Genomic DNA, 19,891 nt, shown 5'->3' with positions numbered 1-19,891 from the left:
CGGACACCCCAGAACATATGTCTCAAGGGCGGGGATTACCTGACTAGAATAATCGTCCCATAATTCCCCAAAGTCTGCATAAGTTCTGTGCGCAGGTCCTCTGGAAATTCATTTTTCTCTTCTAGGGTTGGAGACTGGAGGTTTACAACAACGGTGGCATCCAGCGGGCCTTGGACAGAGGACACTTCCTGGAAGACCCTCTCCCGGGCTCCTACATCCACCTCTTGAACCTCCACCTCCACAATGGCCAGCACAGGTCTGCATCAGACACAAGGGAGAATCGGCAGAGAACCGTTGGCTTAGGCGGCTGTCACATCCCAGCCTCCGACCTGCCTCTGTCCCTGCCCGTTCTGTTGGCCCATGAACCCACAGGCTGCCAGCCAGACTAGAAGCTCTTCACATGGCCGCATGCCAATCAATCCATGTTAAGAGTCTCCAAACATCACCTCTTTTTGTTTATAAAGCTCATCTCTAGGATTTGATTCTAAGGAAACACAGAAATCAGGATAAAGAGAATATACAAGGTTGGTTCCCCTCAACTCTGCTGACAGGGGAGGGAGCTAAAGTTCTGAGTCACTGCCTGACCCAGGTACCACTCTCCCTCCCTCCCTTACAATAACATACACAGCTCTAGTAGCACCTGCAGGAGAATGAAATCCCCTCACCTGTCTTATGCTACCCTACTACCAATTCTTGGAAGGTTAACACCTTCCTCTAACACATCCTCTCAGAGGCTGCCATCAGACTTCCCTCTCCCTGCCTCCTGCTGTCTCCTTCCATCCTTAGCACAGAGTGGCCAAGGCTAAACAACATCGCAGAGTATTGAACAGCCTGAAGCCATCACAGGAAAACTGTACACTATTTGTCGCAATGCAAATACTAGATGAAAATGGTCATCCACCGGTGAGTGGGTGGGTCAGCCCGTGGCTCTGTTTAGAGCTGAGCAGCGGCTGCGAACGGGTAACCCTGATCTGTAAGCTTACACGGGACTGCAGCTGGAAAACTACCAAGAAAGCAAGCTGTGCACCAGGGTGACTGAGGACGTTTCAAAGATACAACATTGTGCAGGCTGTATCTTTGATGTTTTCATGAATAACATCATTTATGATATAGAGCAACCAATGACAAAAATGCTAACAATTATTACTTCACAATGGGGGGGTATACAGACCCCCCATCTCTTTCTCTCTGTCTCTGTCTTTGTCTCTGTCTCTGTTTCAGTCTCTGTCTCTCTGTCTCTCTCTCCAATCCTTACAGGGACAGGATATCCTTGGGGAGGCAGAGCCAGCGCTCGCCCCAATGAGGACCTTACCTGTGATCAGACGCCTGCAGCTCTGCACGGCCGTAGTATTTCAGAGTGCCTGGAGACCAGGTGTGTCTGATTTGGGGATCGCCGTCTAGATCGCTGTCTAGAAGGTTGAGTTCACCAGCTGCTCGCCAGGTTCCATTCAAGAGGCCGACAGCCAACAGGAGACACAAAACCGTTATCATGCATACATGTGACTATGACTCCTTGTAGCACAGATCTCTGTCCCTAACCACCTTGGCTCAGGCTCATTTGCTTCTACCCTTGAGCTTAAAGTTAAGCCTACGCTGCATTGGGGCTGGGGTAAAAAGGTTTTCATGTTCAGATTGCCAAGAACAGTAACAACCATGGCGCTCCCCACCCCCTACACACTCAGGTCACCACGCAGCGGACCAGGATGCAGCAGTCTGTTGCCTCTGAGACCTGTGGTTTTTGTACAGTGAGAGGCTCTGAGGTTCAACAGCCCTGCCTCCCAGTACCCTGGAGGCCATGGAGATGCTCCCAGACTAATAGGAAAAAAAAAAAAAAAAAAAAAAAAAAAAACCCTCTCTTCCCCCTGTAGCTCTAGTTTCTGGGCTTTGAAGTTTCTGCAGACCGCCCTCTTTATGTGGAAAGGCTATTTGCATTCCACAGTGCAGGTGCTCCAACTTTAATAAGCTTCCCTTCCTTTCTGCTCATCATTGACTTCAAAACAGACTTCACAACTCACTAGCCAAAAGGGGAAAACAACAACAACAACAAAAATCCTCGGGCCTCGTGTTCCATTTGGAATTGAGGTTTTAAGAGGTACAAATTTGGGCTGGAGAGACGGCTCAGAGGTTAAGAGCACTGACTACTCTTCCAGAGGTCCTGAGTTCAATTCCCAGTAACCACATGGTGGCTCACAATCATCTGTAATGGAGTCTGATGCCCTCTTCTGGTGGGTTTGAAGAGAGCACTGGTATACTCATATACATGAAATAAATAAATCTTAAAAAAAAAAAAGAGGTATGAATTTGGTTGAAAAAATGGGCTCTGTAAGGTATGAGAAAAGTGGGAGATAGCCCACGGCTCCAGTCCTCTTCCCTCCTAGGGTAAAGGTCAGAGGATGGGTAGGAGCAACCATGATGGACAGGCAAGACCAGGATAGAGGCGGTTCAAAAGCTATGACATCTAGAATGATCTGTCATCCTTTGGCTGATTGAGAAAAATGTGGTACACAGCCAGGGCACTGGGCCGAGTGGCCGTTTTTCTCCCTCCATGGTATTTCCCATTTGCCCCACCTCTGTTTCAGCAACACATGTAGCACTCACCTGTTTTATCATATGGATGCTTCTTCCTCCACCACAGCACCCTGTCTGTCCAGGCTGGGGTACGGCACTTGTCACTTGTGTCGTAGGCAGCTGATCCAACGTCATACTTGTAGGTGGGTCCGAAGTTAACGGCTCCTTCATGAAAGTCTTTAAAAATCTATTTGGAGAAAAGAAATCACAAGGCCATCTTCGGGGGGAAAAGTGTTCTAAAAGTAGAAGACTTTACACACACAGACATGTCTCTTCCTGGGCTTACGTGCCTCTTAATAGCTGGACACACACACACAGCATCGTAGCACCTTGCCTCCCCTCCTGTAAACCTGCCTTTGGAGACAGAGAAGGGACCACAGGACAGGGATCACTCTGGGCTCACCTGAGCATCCCCCTGCCTGTGTCCCACTTTTTTGGGGCTTGAGCAAAACCTTTCTCCCTCGATGTGGTAGAGAGGGCGCAAGAATTTGGCAGAGGAAATGAGAAGATTTATAGTGTGACAGGGTTCATCTGTGCACTTCACAGGAAGGAGAGCAAACTTCAAAATGTGGCGGAGTCTTGTTTTAGAGGGAGAGGTACCTTCATTTTTCTCTCCTCCTTCATTGAAGCAACAGCATTCTCAAGGCAGATGGCACGCTCACCTGCTTCCTGCTAGGAGAGCAAGGCTCTGAAATAGGCAACAGTCCTAGCTGGAGAAGCTAAGCGGTGGTTCTCGGGAAGCGGGCTGCTCTGATCCTAAAGAACTAAAGGCAAGCCTGAAGCTGAACCTGTGCTGAATAGGCACTGCCTTCCGAATCCCTAGGAACCTGTATGTGGCCCTGGTCTAGCCCATGTGTGCTCTGTGATGGATAATGTTTTGGAGCCAACTGTAGCCTGGTATGCTGACTTCATGACCTGGGATACATAATTCAACTTTACCCTCTGTCTGTCAATGAGTGTAATTTACCGGGCACTGTGAAGGAATCGATGTACTATAAATCAGTGTGCAAATGATTGTGTTAGTGTCCTCACCAACGAGAATGGGAGAGCAACAAAATATCTGGAATGGAGTCTAAAGCATTGCTTATGCCAGAAGTGAAGCAGTTCCTTAAAAGACTGCACATGCGTAGACAGATGAGTATATTTAGTATAGGTAGACCACATACACCAGTACTCAACACCTCCAGTGCACGCAGTGGCCCATCTGACGTTGTCAAAGGGCACACTAGAAGGCGACCAAGACTTGGGCTGAGCAGACCCTCTCTGGGGAGCCCTAGAAGAGCTGACTCGTGTCTAAAAGCATAAGACAGTTCTCTAGAGACAAAGCCAGTCCAGGCAGCTCCCCCCTCTGTGCTGAATACGGAGGGTGGCTTTCCTTCGGGGGCCCTTGTGTGGCCACCCAGAGTGCTGTTGAGATCAGCACCCTGTGCAGTTGCGATGTCCTGATTCTCTCGATTCATTTGTATTTTTCACACCGTCATAATCAGCGCTAAAGCCAGTCACCATTTCAACGCACCAGTCCGTGCAGTTAGTAGAGAGCCCTCCACACTGTAACAGTTACCAAAGACATCTGAAAGGTACAACTTACTTTTCCACTTGATTTCTGTAACTGTAACTGATCGAATTCCATAAGTTTCTTCCAGTCTTGGCGTTTAACAAAATAGAAGACTTCTTCGTAAGTAAGATCAATACGGTAGTTGAAATCGCCACACCAAAACACGTAATCATGTGAAAATATGTTTCTCCCCTAAGTTGTAAAGAACACACCAATGTAAAGAGGGTGGAAGAGGGGAGAGGAACAAGTCTTCGAGCATTGCTCCTAAAATGCTAAGTTTTCCACTACAGTGTCTCGTTTCTACCTAACCCTATAAACCTCTCAAGAAATCCTTACATACTTTGCTTCTCAATTTTATTTAATTATGATTTGAAATAGGGCCCCATGTAGCCCAGGACTGTGTAGCTGGAATAACAGGCATGCACCTCCATAGCCACTTGTATGCAGTACAGGATAAACATGAACTGGATCTTCATCCCTGTGTTTCTATTTTATGTAACAGTGCCCTTGAGTGGTCCAGACAAACCCAACCCAAACCACACGGAAAACACTATGCCAATAGTCACTCTGCCACTGCACTCGGCTTGTTATGTCTACTCTGCCACTGCACTCGGCTTGTTATGTCTACTCTGCCACTGCACTCGGCTTGTTATGTCTACTCTGCCACTGCACTCGGCTTGTTATGTCTACTCTGCCACTGCACTCCTGTTACAGCTGAATCTTGAGAGTTTTTTCCCAAATTAGGAAAACTGTGTGCAGCACTGTAAACTTCTCCATCACACTCCTCCCTGAAGCCAATCATCTCCACTCCTACTCAGTCCTTCAAGAGTTCCTTCCCAGCACAAGGGCAGTAGCCATGACATACAGACTGTCCATCATACAGGGTTCTGCTCCAAGTGAGCTCTGTCCTTACAGGAGTCCATGCAGCAGACAAGTCTCTCTCTCTCTCTCTCTCTCTCTCTCTCTCTCTCTCTCTCTCTCTCTCTCTCTCTCTCTCACACACACACACACACACACACACACACACACACACACACACAGTGTCTGTTTTGTGTAACTTCCTGAAGCCTGTAAGGCTGGTACATAGTAAAGTTAAAATTCAAACCCAGACTTACCTAGCTCTAAACCCACCTTCCCCTCTACCATAGTAGTATGGTATTCAAATCCTCCACTCAACTCTGATGGCACAGACAGATTAGAGTGGCCCAAACCAAACCATGTAGCTTTCTGTGGCAGTAGAAATGTTTTCAATTTAGCCCAGTAAAGGGCCACTGGCCAAAGTGCATTGAACTTGACCAGTTGTGGTGATTTGAAAAAGAATGCTCCCCTGCCCCCATAGCCTTATATAGCTGAAATGTTAAGATTGTGGCACTATTTAAAAGGAATAGAAGTCGATGCCTTGTTGCCAGTGTGTGGCCATGTTTGGAGTGGATGTGGCCTTGTTTGTAGTAGGTGTGGCCTTGTTGGAGTGGGTGTGGCCTTGTTGGGGGAGGTGCATCACGAGGGGCGGGCTTTGAGCATTCAAAAGCCCATGCCAGGTCTAACGTCTCCCTGGGGATCTGGATACAGACCTCAGATACTTTTCTAGTCCCCCGTCTGCCTTTGCGTAGTCATGCTCCCTGCCATGATGATATGGACTAACCCACCGACACTGTAAGCAAGCCCCATTAAATGCTTTCTTTTTAAGAATTGCTGTGCTCATGGTGTCTCTTCACAATAATAGAACACTTACTTAGGAACCAAGGCAAGTGATTTTTAATTAATTAAATACAGTCAATTTAATTTAAATTGCAATGTAATCCACACAACTAGCACAGAGAATTCATCTATAGGTTCACTCAATTTTTCTTTTTACAGAAGAAGAAAAAGGACCATAAGGTAAATTTTTCAGTCATTGAAATGTATCCTGAGAATACCGTTTCAAAGTTCCCATTTTCAGCTAAGAAAGAGTGGACAATATACAAACTGAAAGTTCCCCAGCTTATTTGTTAACTCAAGAAATAAAAATAAAAGTGAGGATTCAGATACTTATAACTGAAACCAGATGAACTTTGCTGTGCAGCCAAATCCCTGGGAAGGCTGGTCTTAAAGGCTCTGTTATCATAGGGACCCAATCTGTCCAACAAGGGAAGAACTCCAGGATCTAACCAACTTGTTAGAATATGGAGGGATCTGTGACAAGGATATCTAACCCACACTTATCTGGCTAGCAAACGGGGCACACACATCAGGCTGAAGTGGTAGCACTTCTCTGTGGGAAGGAGAAATCTAAAATCTAACTGAAAATAAAGTCTGTTGGCTTTGGAATGGAAATCTCTGGGCTGCCAGTAGAGGACAGTGTGGGTGCATGTCTGGAGACACAGGGCAGATGGGTTGGGAGGCCATGACTTTTCAGTCAGGATTGGCCAGTTTGGAAACAGCAACATAGGTGGTGTGTGTGTGTGTGTGTGTGTGTGTGTGTGTGTGTGTGTGTGTGATGTGCACTCGCACCAGAAGAAAATTAAATCCACACTACCACCACCAGGAAAATGAAATCATACTGCTTGAATCAACTGCTCTTCATATGACCACCCTGATTTTCCTCCATCATCTGAATTAGAAACACCCCTGAGTGCATCTAAGAATAGTTAGGACACCTAAGGACTTGAGGTGACAGAACTCTCCAAGGGCTGCGTTCCTCCACCAAGAATGATAGCATGTCTCCCCTCCCCCAAGGTGGATTCTCATGGCTGTGGAGATGGGAGCTCCTGTGGCCCAGAAGGCCACACACGGCAGAACTGGGCAGGCAGACCTCGTAGTGCACGCCACTCACCGAAGGGAAGGAGAGTTTGTGCGTGATCTCCCGGTAGTCTTCATTCCTCTCCTTCACCTGAGACTGCCCAGCCGTCAGGTGGCTACAGACGAAGCAGAAACTGGTGCTGTGGAGCTGGAAGCGGATGCCCACAGCACCCTTATTCCCCGCCTTTCCCCCCATGCCGGTCTTCACGGTGTCGATGGCCACGTCTCTGTAACAAAAGAACGTTGCAGTCTGTTGGCTATCAGACAAGACAACCCCATTCTAACACAGAGAAGAGCCTGTAGCCAAAAGCATGGAGACCAACATGACTGGTCAAGTCTACAGTCCTTCTCACTGCCAAGGACTGCCTGGGTGGGTTGCATCTCAATGGAGTCTGCTTAGAAGGGCCTGGTCCTCCACCAGCTGCAGACACATCATTCCCGTGTCTGCCCCACACTAGGGCATGGCCAAGCAGCCCTAGTAACACAATAGCAGGGCAGACCCTTCAGTGTGTTTTGGAGGTAACAAAAGGGTATGAATGCAGGGCCTAAGAGCCACCATAGGAACTCCAGTGGCCCTCTCTATATGGTGGTGCTTGACCAGGTCTTGGGCTCTTGGCTTAGACAGGAGGTCTGTTCAATGCTGTGCATTGTTCTCTCCCCAGCAGAAGTGGCAGGTATCTCAGTGATGGGCCTACCATACCCCTCAGCTCTCAATGTAAGGAACAGGAGGGACCATGTGGCAAAAGACCAAAAATTTTGAGAGCTAGGAAACAGGCCTTGAGCTGACCTAGGTAGTTGTTCCCACACTGTCCTTCTCCAAATGCACTGGGGATGCCCTGCTGTGTGTGAGGCCATAGGATCACAGACGGCTGTGTAGTTAATGTTTCCCTGAGCCGGCCACAGCTGGAGATTAGTGTACACCTTTGACTTGGAAGACAAAGGGGGCGGTATGTGTGTGTGTGTGTGTGTGTGTGTGTGTGTGATGATAAGCCAGAGGGTTAAGTTAAATAAGCTTGAGGCCAAAGGGCAGGAAACTGAGGACAAGGTGCTGAGACCTCAGGTAGGTTTGGGAAACCTGCTGCTCTTCTGCCTCACCTCTCCCCGGATTTAGCATTAACCTTTACCCAGACTTCTCTTGATAACCTGTGGCATAGCCAAACTGCCCTAGTAACACAATGACAGGGGCTGGGCCTTCACTGTATTTTGAAGGTAACAAAAGGTTATGAATGCAGAGCCTAAGAGCCACTGTGGGACACTCCAGTGGCCCTTGCTTTATGGTGGTGCTTGGCCAGGTCTCAGGCCTCTTGGCTTAGATGGGAGGTCTGTTTAACGCCTTGCGTTAGCAATTAGTAATCCTAATGGCAGCAGCAAGGCCAGGCCATGCAGCAATAGGAGTCGAAGAGAAACCTGGAAAATGGCAAATTCCCTCCCCTAAAAGACACCTATTTCTTAATGTTGACTGTTTCTTATACTCACAAAGCTGTCACCCCAGAGAGTCAATAATGAGATGAAATGAACGCTACCCAGAATTCTAGAAGATTCCTGAGCAGTCACTGGGCGCTCGCTCCGAGCGTTCCTATCCAGGAAACGTGAATGAGACACCGGCTCCCTGCCCTGCCTGAGCTTGTTCCAAATCAGTTCTGACTCCTCCTGGGAGGCCAGTTTCCTGAGTTAGGATTTTCCCGTGGTGGCTTTTTAATTGCCAGACAATATCCAATTCAAGCCCATTCTCCCTCAGGAGTTTTGCTCTGCATTGAGAATAATGGCAGGCCCTGTTTCCTGCTGGAGTTAGGGGTCTGGGAATGGGCATGAGGAGAAAGTCACAGAACCAAACACAGGCTTATAAGCCCTGGTTCCCAGATGCTTATATGCTAAGTGTCCTTACCTGATGAACGGGACGTGGTACGGACGTACAAAGATGTAAAGACAGACGCCCACCAGCTGTGCGGAGGTCAAGAGGATGTACCGATGGGAGCGGGAGATGGCTTTCTGAAGCTGCTCGCCCCACATCTTCCTGTTGGTGGTGCTAAAAAAGCAGGAAGCCAAGGATGTGTGGCAAGCTGCTAGTCGGAAGCACCCATCCCATTGCCAACCCCACAGCCAGACCTCCACCCGTCCTCCACTTGATTGCATGCTGCCTGCACCCACAACAGGGGCGCCAGGCATCAATCCCTCTGGTGGACTTGTACACATTTTGGATTGGTTTTTGTTGATTTCAGTTGTTTTTGAGTTTTTGGTGGGAGTGGGGCTTGAACCTAGGACATTGTGCATGCTAGTCAAAGGCATGTCTCTTTTTACTTTTTGAGACAGTAACTCACTAACCCACTCAGGCTGGCCTTGAACTTTCTCTGTGGCCCAGGCAGACCTTGATTGTACAATCCTTCTACTCAGCTTCCTACGGGTCTGGGACATAAGGCCCAGTTCTGATTATAATTTATATATCACAGTAGCTCCACACCATCACGGATACCTAAGTACAATAAGCAAGAACTTCCCAAAAGCCTGTTTTATTTTTATCTATCTATCTATCTATCTATCCATTTAAAAGTTCCTTAACAGATGATGTGGTAGCCCGGTAGGTAAAGGTCCTTGCCACAGAGCCTGACAACCCAAGCTCCAAGCTCCACAAGGTAGGAGGAGAGAACCAATTTCCACAAGTTGTCCCCTGACCTCCACACTATGCTGCTGTGTATATAGACACACACATAATAAATACATGTGATTTTTACAATTAGAAAGGTCCTCGAAATAAGGTTGAGTCACCTAGGGCGACGAATGTCTAGTTTTCTTTATATCAAGTGTTGATTCAGTGGTTTGGGGTCTCCCTTCCTGCCTGGTGTAAAGAGAGGCACTTCCCAGCATGCACCACTCCCCCTTCCACCCCACACATATACTTCCTGAGACAGTGTGACTCAGCCACAACACAAAGCCCCAGCTGGAGCCTATCACGGTAGTCCCTCTTTGTTTGTTTAGTCAGCAGGAAAAGCACTCAGTCACTCAGTCAGTCAGTCAGTCAGTCAGTGTGTGCAGGGAATGTAGCCAGAAGGACTCAAATGGCCAGAGCCATGGGACCAGGAACAAGCTGGCTCCAGGGGTGCTTGAAGCCCCAAATCTGGCAAGGCACCTGGTCCAGGGACACCCTGTTCTCCATGCCTGGCCCCTTACCTGGCATTGACAATATTTCCCGCACTCAGTTCCACCATCTCCTCAAACCCGATGGCAAATACGTCAGCAGGACTGCCATCATCTAGGGAACAAGGCAGGAGATAAGGAAATCAGAACTGCCAGGTCTCAGGCTGCTTGTCCACAGGGGCCTTTCCTCTCTTCCTGACCACACCTCATTGCTAGAACCCATTCCACTCATATCAGCCAAGCCACTGGAGCCTGCCCTCACAGCCTCCTGTGCTCATCGTCCACGGCACCTCTGCCCTTCCCTGTATTCAGCCTGGGGCAGCTTGTGAACATCCCTGAACCGCCGACTCTTTCTCTACAAAGAGAGAACGACCTGCCACATCACCAGGTAGTACAGAATTTAAGTTGGATACCAGGAGCAAACACTTGACTCAATCCGGCCCTCAAAAGAGCATCCTCTTATTCTTCCTGGTGACATCATCTCTCCAGCTGGATCCTAAGTGCCCTGGGAACATTATCTCATCTTTATTTTGTGGCTCCCAAGTATTTTTCAGACTGATCCAGGGGTGGTTGCTTCTGGTCAAAGGAGATACTGCCTAGAAGCCTCTGATGGGATGCTCTGCAGATGCCTGGCTGTAGAGCCCAGTGGTCCCAGAGCTGTCTCTTTTCTACACAGGAGGCCAGAGCATCATAGAATCTCTGCAGCCATTTACCAGACCACTTCCTCAGACATACATCTACCTGAGCCATCAAGACCACACGTTGTTTTAAATGCAGGAAGGATGTGACTCCTGCCGAGGAGGAGGGGGCCTCTGAAGCAAAAGCCCAGCTAGCTCTCCATGTCTTTCTCTGCTGGCCACCTTAGCTGAATGGGTTGAAAGCATAAAGCTGCTTCTTTGTCTCTTTAAACGGCACAGCAGCTCTCATCTGTCTGTGTTAGCTGGGAACAGCAAGGCCGATGCATTCTTTACCCTGAACCTGGTGGATGAGCTTAGCACCAGCTTCCCCAATGACATCCCTGCCCAACAGCTAACAGTGTGCCTTAAGGGCCACTCTGGTGTAAGGGCAGAAGAGGGCCACTATGGTGTTAGGGGACTCTCCTCAGTGAAAGGTGCTGAATATTTGTGGTAAGTTTGAATATATTTGACTCAAGGGGTAGCACTTTTGGGAGTTGTGGCCTTGTTGGAGGAAGTGTGTCACCGTGGTGGTAGGCTTTGAGGCCCTCCTCCCAGCTGCCTGGAAGTCAATCGCCTCCTAGGTGCCTTCAGAACAAGATGTGGAACTCTCAGCTCCTTCTTCAGTGCCATGTCTGCCTAGACGCTGCCATGCTTCCCACCATAATGATAATGGACTGAACCTCTGAACTTGTAAGCCAGTCCCGATCAAATGTCCTTATGAGAGTCGCCGTGGTCCTGGTGTCTGCTCACAGCAGTAAAACCCTAACTAAGACGTCATCCTTGGCAGGACGGACAGACAGACAGATAGAGCCTCTGCTGTCATTTAGATACTTGTGTTACCAGTGCTAATGCAAGCCACCACTGTCATGAGCATGCCAGTGTCCCCAACCTGTAGACCCTAATACCTTCCTTCCCTGAGGTGAGGGTCACATGTGTATGTGGCAAGAGAGGGTGCCTGCAATTAGACCATGAATCCCTCCTCAGCCAGTCATGAACCTGTTTTGTGTTTGGGAATGCAGGAAGCAGCTGTGCTTCTAAATTAACACTGCTGCAAGTTAAATAACCCTTACCAAAATGCTTGGGATAGACAAGCTACAGATTTTGGAATACCTGCACACAAATAATGATATCTTGGGATGACACCCAATTCTATACATGGAATTCACCTGTGCCATGTATACCTTGACAAACACACACACACACACACACACACACACACACACACACACACTACCACCACCACCACACCACACACACACACACACACACACACACACACACACACACTACCACCACCACCACACCACACACACACACACACACACACACACACACACTACCACCACCACCACACCACATACACACACACCCACACACACCACACACACACACACACACACCACACCCACACAAGCAGTTTTATGCATTTTCAGTGCTACTGTGCTTTGACTGATCCATCACATAAGATCAGAGGTGGAAGATTCTTCCTCGTGAAAGAGACTATGCCCCCACCCCCACTCGTTATCTCATCAGCACTAAAAAAGCTTCAGCTGCTATTTAGGATTTCAGAGTTCCCGACTGGGACTGTCCATGCTGGAGCAGCCTTGGAGAAAGACAGGATTGCAGCATGCCCACCATCTACAGTGAGCCTTGCTCTGTCATCCCCTGATAACAGCATAGACGAGAGGCTGCATCTCCTGTAGGCCATAACTAGTTCTAGCACTTAGCCCCAGCACCACAAAATCTCTGCGTATTTAAAGAAAGGTCAGCTACTCCCTGGAAACTCCTCCAAGTACTTAGGAAAGGAAAGCAGCCTTGTAGCTAACCATAACACTGCGAGGCGTCACTCTAGTAGGTGAGACCACGGTGCCTCTAAACATTTTGACAAATGACAACACAAATATCAGTACTAAATTTTACAAGGTGACACTCGCAGAGTCAGGCTGCTGGGAGAGGTTGTAGGGGACTTTGTGTGTCCTTTCCCAGGTCGCCACCCTTACTGACCCTGGGAGTCCACTGCTCCTGACAGCTGAGGAGCATCTAGGAGCCAGTCCGTGAGCTCAGCCGTCCCCAGGAGATTGCTACGGAATTGCTTTCCTCCGTTCACATTCCAGGTCCCCACAGCAATCTGGATGCGCTTGAAATTCGTGAATTCCGACTGGCGTTCTGTCATGGCCTTCAAGATCCTGGGGGTCGCTGTTAGGAAGCAAAAAAAAAGGCACGTGTTTTCTGCAGCCCAGACTGTAGAAACCCTCCCATATTGTACGAGATGTGGCCTGTCAGAGAATGCCACTCATGAGCTGGGGACAACAGACCTGAACATGGTCCATATGAGAATGACAGAGGGCTGACACATACCCTAACCACTCCACTTTCCTGTCTGCAATAAAGCATGAAGAGATGGGGCTGGAAATGTACCTTACAGCTGAGGCACGTGAGTGACAGGGGTTCTCCCAGACTCAGGGGAAAGCCCAGCACTCACTATTCAGACCATGATCCTGCAGAACGAATCCGGGGGAAGGGGGGGAATGAAAGTGAGCTGAACAACTGAACTGCAATAAGCCACTAATGTGTCACATTTACAAATAATGATAAACAATATATGTATGGGATATATATATATATATATATATACGTAAATATATGTGGACATCTATATGTGTGTATATATATGATGGATGGATGGATGGATGGATGGATCTTTAAATGTCTTTAAACCCAAATCTGCATCTTTGCAATTTTTTACCTTCCCCATCCAGCATGCCTGAAAGACTGCTGTTTATTTGTTTATTTGACCTCAAACCTAAGGCATTAAAAACTAAAACAATGCATCTCTATCTCTATCTTCTTAGCGATCCAAAATATATCCACAGTTTTAAAACCTAGCAGCATTAGGGCCTGGAGAGATGGCTCAGACCTCAGCGCCCTTGTTGCTTTCCTAGAGGACCTGGTTCAATTCCCAGCACCCATATGGTGACAAACAACCATCATGGCTCCCGTTTCAGGGTATCCAATCTCCCTTTTAGCCCGCAAATCATCAGACATTCACATACTGCAAAACATTCATATGCATAAAACAAAATAAATATATCTAGAGAAAAAAAAGACAACTAAACTCAGCAACTTACATCTCAGGGATACCACTAAGATCACTATGGAACCTGGAGTTGGCTCTAGTTTTCCTGAGTTAGAATTTAACCACAGAGCAGATATTTGATATCACCCTGGAAAGTTAAACGACCCCCAATTATGGAACAATGAGAAGAGAAAATATATATTATATATATTTTTTAAAAGCTACTTTAACATGGACTCATTTATCTTTCCAGAACACCAAAAGTTTCTAAAACATAATATTTTTTAAAATAACTTCACATGCTGGCTCTGCCTCTTCTTTTTTTCCATCAGAACAGTAAAGTTCATAGTCTCCAAAGGAATAAGATGTCATGGAAAGTTCGCTATAGAAACCAGGCCTCTGGTAAGAAAGACACATGCTCCACTATGTTCATAGCAGCCTTATTTATAATAGTCAAAAGCTGGAAAGAACCCAGATGCCCCTCAACAGAGGAATGGATAAAAAAAATGTGGTACATTTACACAATGGAGTACTACTCAGCTATTAAAAAGAATGAATTTATGAAATTCCTAGGCAAATGGTTGGACCTGGAGAGCATCATCCTGAGTGAGGTAACCCAATCACAAAAGAACTCACATGATATGTACTCACTGATAAGTGGATATTAGCCCAGAAACTTAGAATACTCAAGATATAAGATACAATTTTCGAAACACATGAAACTCAAGAAGAACGAAGACCAAAGTGTGGACACTTTGTCCCTAGAATTGGGAACAAAACACCCATGGAAGGAGTTACAGAGACAAAGTTTGGAGCTGAGACAAAAGGATGGACCATCTAGAGACTGCCATATCCAGGGATCCATCCCATAATCAGCCTCCAAACGCTGACACCATTGCATACACTAGCAAGATTTTGCTGAAAGTACCCTGACATAGCTGTCTCTTATAAGACTATGCCGGGGCCTAGCAAACACAGAAGTGGATGCTCACAGTCAGCTATTGGATGGATCACAGGGCCCCCAATGGAGGAGCTAGAGAAAGTAACCAAGGAGCTAAAGGGAACTGCAACCCTATAGGTGGAACAACAATATGAACTAACCAGTACCTCGGAGCGCTTGTCTCTAGCTGCATATGTATCAAAAGATGGCCTAGTCGGCCATCAGTTTGCATGACCTAGTGGCCCATTGGTCATGCAAACTTTATATGCCCCAGTACAGGGGAACGCCAAGGCCAAAAAGTGGGAGTGGGTGGGTAGGGGAGTGGGGGATAGGGTATGGGGGACTTTTGGGATAGCATTGGAAATGTAAATGAGGAAAATACCTAATAAAAAATATTTAAAAAAAAAAAAAAAAAGAAACCAGGCCTGGTGGCACACTTGGTAATCACAGATACTTGGGAGTCTGAGGCAGAAACATCAAAAGTTTAAGGTCTTCCTTGGCCACAGTGACTTCAAGGCCAGCATGGGCAGCTTGGTGAGAACCTGTCTCAACACACAAAGTATAAAGAGGCTGGGGTTGTCCAGCTTCATAGTCCAGTGCTTGTCAAACATGTGCCAGACTCTAGGTTTGACCCCAAGGTCTGAGAGATTTGAGTATCTGTGGAGTTTACCAGTGGGAACCTAGAACCAGGGCCTTATGGGTACTGAGGGGCAACTGTACAGAGACATCAGGTTTCTTGGATAAACTGAACACATTGGGGTACCATAGATCAGAAGCTCCATCTTAGATCAGATAACTGGGTGTGCTGGGGCCGTTGTCACCTTGCCCCCTCATGCTCTTAAGACTGTGAAAACCCCATTACCCAGAAGGGCCGTGTTGTCCAGCAGCATCCGTCCTTTGTCTGTAGACTCTTCATTGTAGACATCTCCGACTAGCAGTAGCTTGATGGCCTCCTGCTTCACCCCGTCGAAGAAGTTGGACTGGATGGTGCGAGACATGGATCGGGCCCCATCCTTCAGCTTTCCCACCTGTGTGAGCCCAAACACCCGGTGAGAGGGATCTGATGGGCTCTCCTTCCTGCTCCTTTCTCCTCCCCCCCCCGCCCCTCCCTCCTCCTCTCCCTCCCCCTGGCCCGCTCCTACCTTGGCCTTTCCTTCCAGGGCCCTGCTCCCTGTGAACACCTTGCTCAGGCTGTGCCCATTCAGAGACCACATGGCTTTGAAGGACTCCACAAAACGGTCAATGATGGGCTTTGAATTTAGCCCCAAGCTCTCAAGCTGCAGATGAAGGACCTGGGAAACGAACCAACCACAGTTACCAATAGATGTCTAGAAAACCTACCAATCCCTCTGAGTGAGCACCGTACTCATCAGACGGTGGATGAGGAACACCGGCTGCATAGAAGGGACTCCCTACCCTGACTCCCCCAGCATTGCTTAGGCCATCTTCCCTACCCCTTTTTGACTGCCTGATTCCAGGTCATCCAATATCACTGTCAGAAGGCAGTGGAGGACAAGAGGTGGCACAGATGGAGCTTAATAGGTCAGCCAGAAAGTTAGTACCGCATCAGCACTCAGGTATTCCCTCCCCAGGCCTCAGGACCTTCATCTCAGCCAGCTTCACACTGCCTTGGCTCTGAGGTATATTCAAGACTATCTCTCTAAGGGATAGCTGCTTCTTAAGGGTACCTGAAGCCATTGGGTCACAATGTCTGGGTGGCAGAAAAGGCATATGGTGGCAAGCAGGAAGTCACCAAGGACACCACTCTAAATGTTCCCCTTGAACATCCCAGTCATCTGACCTATCGCTGCAAAGTCAATCCAGGAAAGCCTCACTTGGCTCAGGACATGGCACAGATGGCCCAAGGAGCTCACCTCAAGAGCAATGAAGCACTGCACAGTGTTGGTTCTATCCAGACAGTCGAGACAGTTCATCCGCAGAGTGCCTTTCTGAAACCTTACAGCCAGGAGACACAGAGGGATCAGCAGGTATGCTTGCAAGAGCAGTAACTACAGCTCTACAGTGACCTAGGTCTACCAAAGAAACTTATTCCAAAAGAAGACCCCTCGCCTCTCCCTAGTAGCTCATCAGAAGCCCCGGTGCACATCCCAAGAGATCCTGTACTGCAGAAAGGACAGGCAGGCCGCAGAACACACTCTCAGCAGCCCACCTCCCTGGTCATTGTAAGCACAGCTGGTCCCGTTATCTATAATGAATACAATGTTATTCTACAACATTTTACAGATACTTTGTAACCCACTCCGGAAGCCTCACTCCTGGTGAATGAAGCCGGAGTTGAGTCTGACATCATATAAGCTGGTCAATTAAGGACCTTGCCTTTGTATGTTTTTGTTTAAAGACACATACTGACAAACATACACAGGCAGGCAAACTTAGGATGGAGCAACGCAACCTTTTGTTTTTTAATTTTATAGGGGCTTGACATAAAATGGTTTTATCAGGTAGTGAAACAATTGTAAGTCGAGAGACTCCTACCTACTGCTGCTTCTTAACATGGACCCCTCCCCCAACCGCAAGGCAACTCTTGCCCAAAGGAAGGTATCAAGTGTGTTTCCTCTGTAGGGAACAGCCCTGCTGTCTGGTATTTAGGGAGCCAGGCAGCACCTTGGCAGTGAGGTTAAACAAAAACATCACCCAAGAGAAGCACAAAGGTATGGAAATGATAGTAGTACATAGTGAAAAGATACTTTTACAGTAAGAGTGGAGACAAGGCAGAGCATGGCCTTGCTCAGTTTCCTGGGCGACAATGTTTCTGCTGCTCTGCATATGTGTCTGTGATGGCAACCAACGTGGATATCGTGAGGACACTCTCGGATGGATGCCGGAGAGTTGTAGTGAGGAGGAAGTGATCTCATAAACTTGTGATCTCCTTCCAACACCAGGCTGCGGTCGGAGGAAGCTGGCTCTCCTTTCTGCTCTACTCTGAACGAGGTCACTCATAGATAGCTCGGTGCTGTGGGGCCCTTGGCTTTGTATCAGCTCTTCTCATAGGTCCTGCCCCAGTGTGCCTAAGTCACGTCGCCTGGGCACAGAGGGCTTTGTTTGGTTGTTTGGTTGGGTTTGTGGTTGTTCTGTATTGTTTCTGAGACAGAGTCTTGGGTAGTCCAGGATAGCCAAGGATAGCCTAGAACTCACAATCCATGACCTTAAACTTCTAATCCTTTTACCTATACTTTTAAGTACTGGGATTAGAGCTGTGCACCACCAGACATAGTTTTTCTTGATGCTGGGGACTGAACCAGAATGCTAGGCAGGCATCTACCAACTGAGCTACATTGCCAGCTTTGAGCTCAATGTTGTATTGTAATGCCATCCTTTATGTTTGGACTTTATGTCTTTATCCAGATATCTTCTCACTAAATTCAAAGGCAAATGTCTCTGACTACAGAGGAGTGAGGAGGACCCCAGATCACTAACATCACAGAGCTTATGAGTCAGGAAACCACAAGTGCAGCCAGGCAGTCACAGAGGGAAATGACTCCTGTTAAGATGCCCACAGCCTCCGAAGCCTCTAGACTCCTCCCCTGGCAGGAGTCGAAACTCCATCAAGACTCACCGTGGACTTACATTCTCGCCCTTCGCAAACACGCCGAAGTCTTCCCAGTGTAGCTGTAACTGAGGTCTCAACAGGTTCTCCAATTTCTCTAGCTTCCTACCTTTGGCAAACTGATGGAAGTCAAAATTTATCATAGGTGTGTCACCCGCGTGGCAAGAAGCCCAGAGCAACTTCTGAAAAGGGAAAGAGGATGTGTGAGCATACAGACAGAAAGGAGTTGAAAGCTCTTCCTCTGGTAGCTTGAGTGCTCTGGCCACCAGGGTCACCCACTAGAGTACATTAGCTGTGGCCTGGCCCTGACCTCCAAAGGGGTACATAAGACAAAAGTCTAGGCAGACAAGGGGAGGGGGCGGGCAGAAGACACAAAGAGCATCTTGCCTGCATATGGGCAGGAGGTCCCCTTTGGGCAAAAGAGCCCACAGCAGGGGTGTCTCTCTGGGGGACATCCCACTCTTGTGGGGCTCAGAGGCCGCAGGTGAGGGAAGGTTAGCTCTGTTCTGCAGCTGGCCCAAGTGCCCAGCCCTCAATAACAGCAACATGTGGCAGGCTGCGCAGCTCATAATCTAGTCCCTGTTACCCGGGTAACCAGCTACATCTGGACAGGCACCAGTCCTGGGAGGGTGGGCTCAGTAATAGTTGAGACTCCAGAGATGGATGGCAGGTATGTACAGTGGTGAAGCCCAAGATGGAGGAGCTGTTGTCCCATGTGACCGAGGCCCAGTCTGGGAGCCAGAGTAAAGGTGGGAGGACCCAGAGAGAAATATGGCACAGTGCTGTGGATGGGTCAGGATCCTCCTCACAGAAGTGAGGCCTCCTTTCCCCACCTTTCCCATTCCCTAATCTGGCAAACTTCCTTGGCCTGCTCACCAAGAGGAGGAGACAGGCTGCCTGCCCTCCTCAGCTACATGTCTCAGACCTTAATATATTAGCCAACATCTGTGCAGCCAGAGGCTCTGAGAACTCCAAAGAACTAGGAGGACCCTGGATCACTCCCCCCAGCCAGCCAGAATGTAAATCAACACATTCTGCCACCTTCAAGAAAGTCTATTGTGGGGGGGGGGGGCTGGTGAGATGGCCCAGTGGGTAAGAACACCCGACTGCTCTTCCGAAGGTCCAGAGTTCAAATCCCAGCAACCACATGGTGGCTCACAACCATCCGTAACGAGATCTGACTCCCTCTTCTGGAGTGTCTGAAGACAGCTACAGTGTACTTACATATAATCAATAAATAAATCTTTAAAAAAAAAAAAAAGAAAGTCTATTGGGGAAAGGGAAGCCTAGATAACGAAAAGAAAAAGAAAAAGAACTTAGGGGCTTTGAGTGTTACCCTCTGGAGCCAGCACTTTGCCCAGCTGTGGAATGATAACCTCTGGTTCCCAGGCTGGCTGCCAGGCACTGGCCTCTGACTGGTGAGGGATGCTGGGGAACTAGAGCCATAGCCGAGGTCTCCAAGTAGAGTGTGAGTTCTACCTGCTCAGGATTCATCCTTAACTCCTGGGCCATCTCTGTCCTCTGGGTATAAGAGAGACCTTCACTTCACTGCTGGGCATGGCCACCAATGTTGGGTGGGCTGGGGGAGCCGAGCTCG

General features: G+C 48.2%; 1 protein-coding gene across 17 annotated transcripts in view; it reads right to left on the bottom strand.

Annotated features, from left to right (window-relative positions):
• Synj2 (synaptojanin 2) overlaps positions 1–19,891 on the bottom strand; it is a 114,487-nt gene that overhangs the window by 29,353 nt on the left and 65,243 nt on the right. For 14 of the 17 annotated variants that reach the window (NR_151772.1, XR_385128.2, NM_001113353.2 and 11 more), the window contains 12 exons: positions 18,304–18,476; positions 16,601–16,682; positions 15,869–16,018; positions 15,589–15,754; positions 12,715–12,906; positions 10,067–10,148; positions 8,787–8,927; positions 6,936–7,128; positions 4,157–4,315; positions 2,599–2,755; positions 1,313–1,430; positions 40–258 (listed from right to left, as the gene is read on the bottom strand). Coding sequence is in view for 15 of the 17 variants with exons in the window: in NM_001113353.2 (NP_001106824.1) it covers positions 40–258; positions 1,313–1,430; positions 2,599–2,755; positions 4,157–4,315; positions 6,936–7,128; positions 8,787–8,927; positions 10,067–10,148; positions 12,715–12,906; positions 15,589–15,754; positions 15,869–16,018; positions 16,601–16,682; positions 18,304–18,476 (1,832 nt within the window). In the remaining 2 variants the exon portion in view is untranslated. Of the gene's footprint in view, positions 1–39; positions 259–1,312; positions 1,431–2,598; positions 2,756–4,156; positions 4,316–6,935; positions 7,129–8,786; positions 8,928–10,066; positions 10,149–12,714; positions 12,907–15,588; positions 15,755–15,868; positions 16,019–16,600; positions 16,683–18,303; positions 18,477–18,681; positions 18,835–19,891 lie in introns of those variants that run through there. The other 3 variants (NM_001357665.1, XM_017317372.2, NM_001290698.1) reach the window with 2 other exon arrangements.

Source organism: Mus musculus, chromosome 17 (genome assembly GCF_000001635.26).
Source record: "Mus musculus strain C57BL/6J chromosome 17, GRCm38.p6 C57BL/6J".
Lineage (NCBI taxonomy): Eukaryota > Metazoa > Chordata > Mammalia > Rodentia > Muridae > Mus > Mus musculus.
The sequence above is the reverse complement of the archived record's forward strand: the minus strand, read 5'-3'. Positions and strand labels throughout refer to the sequence as shown.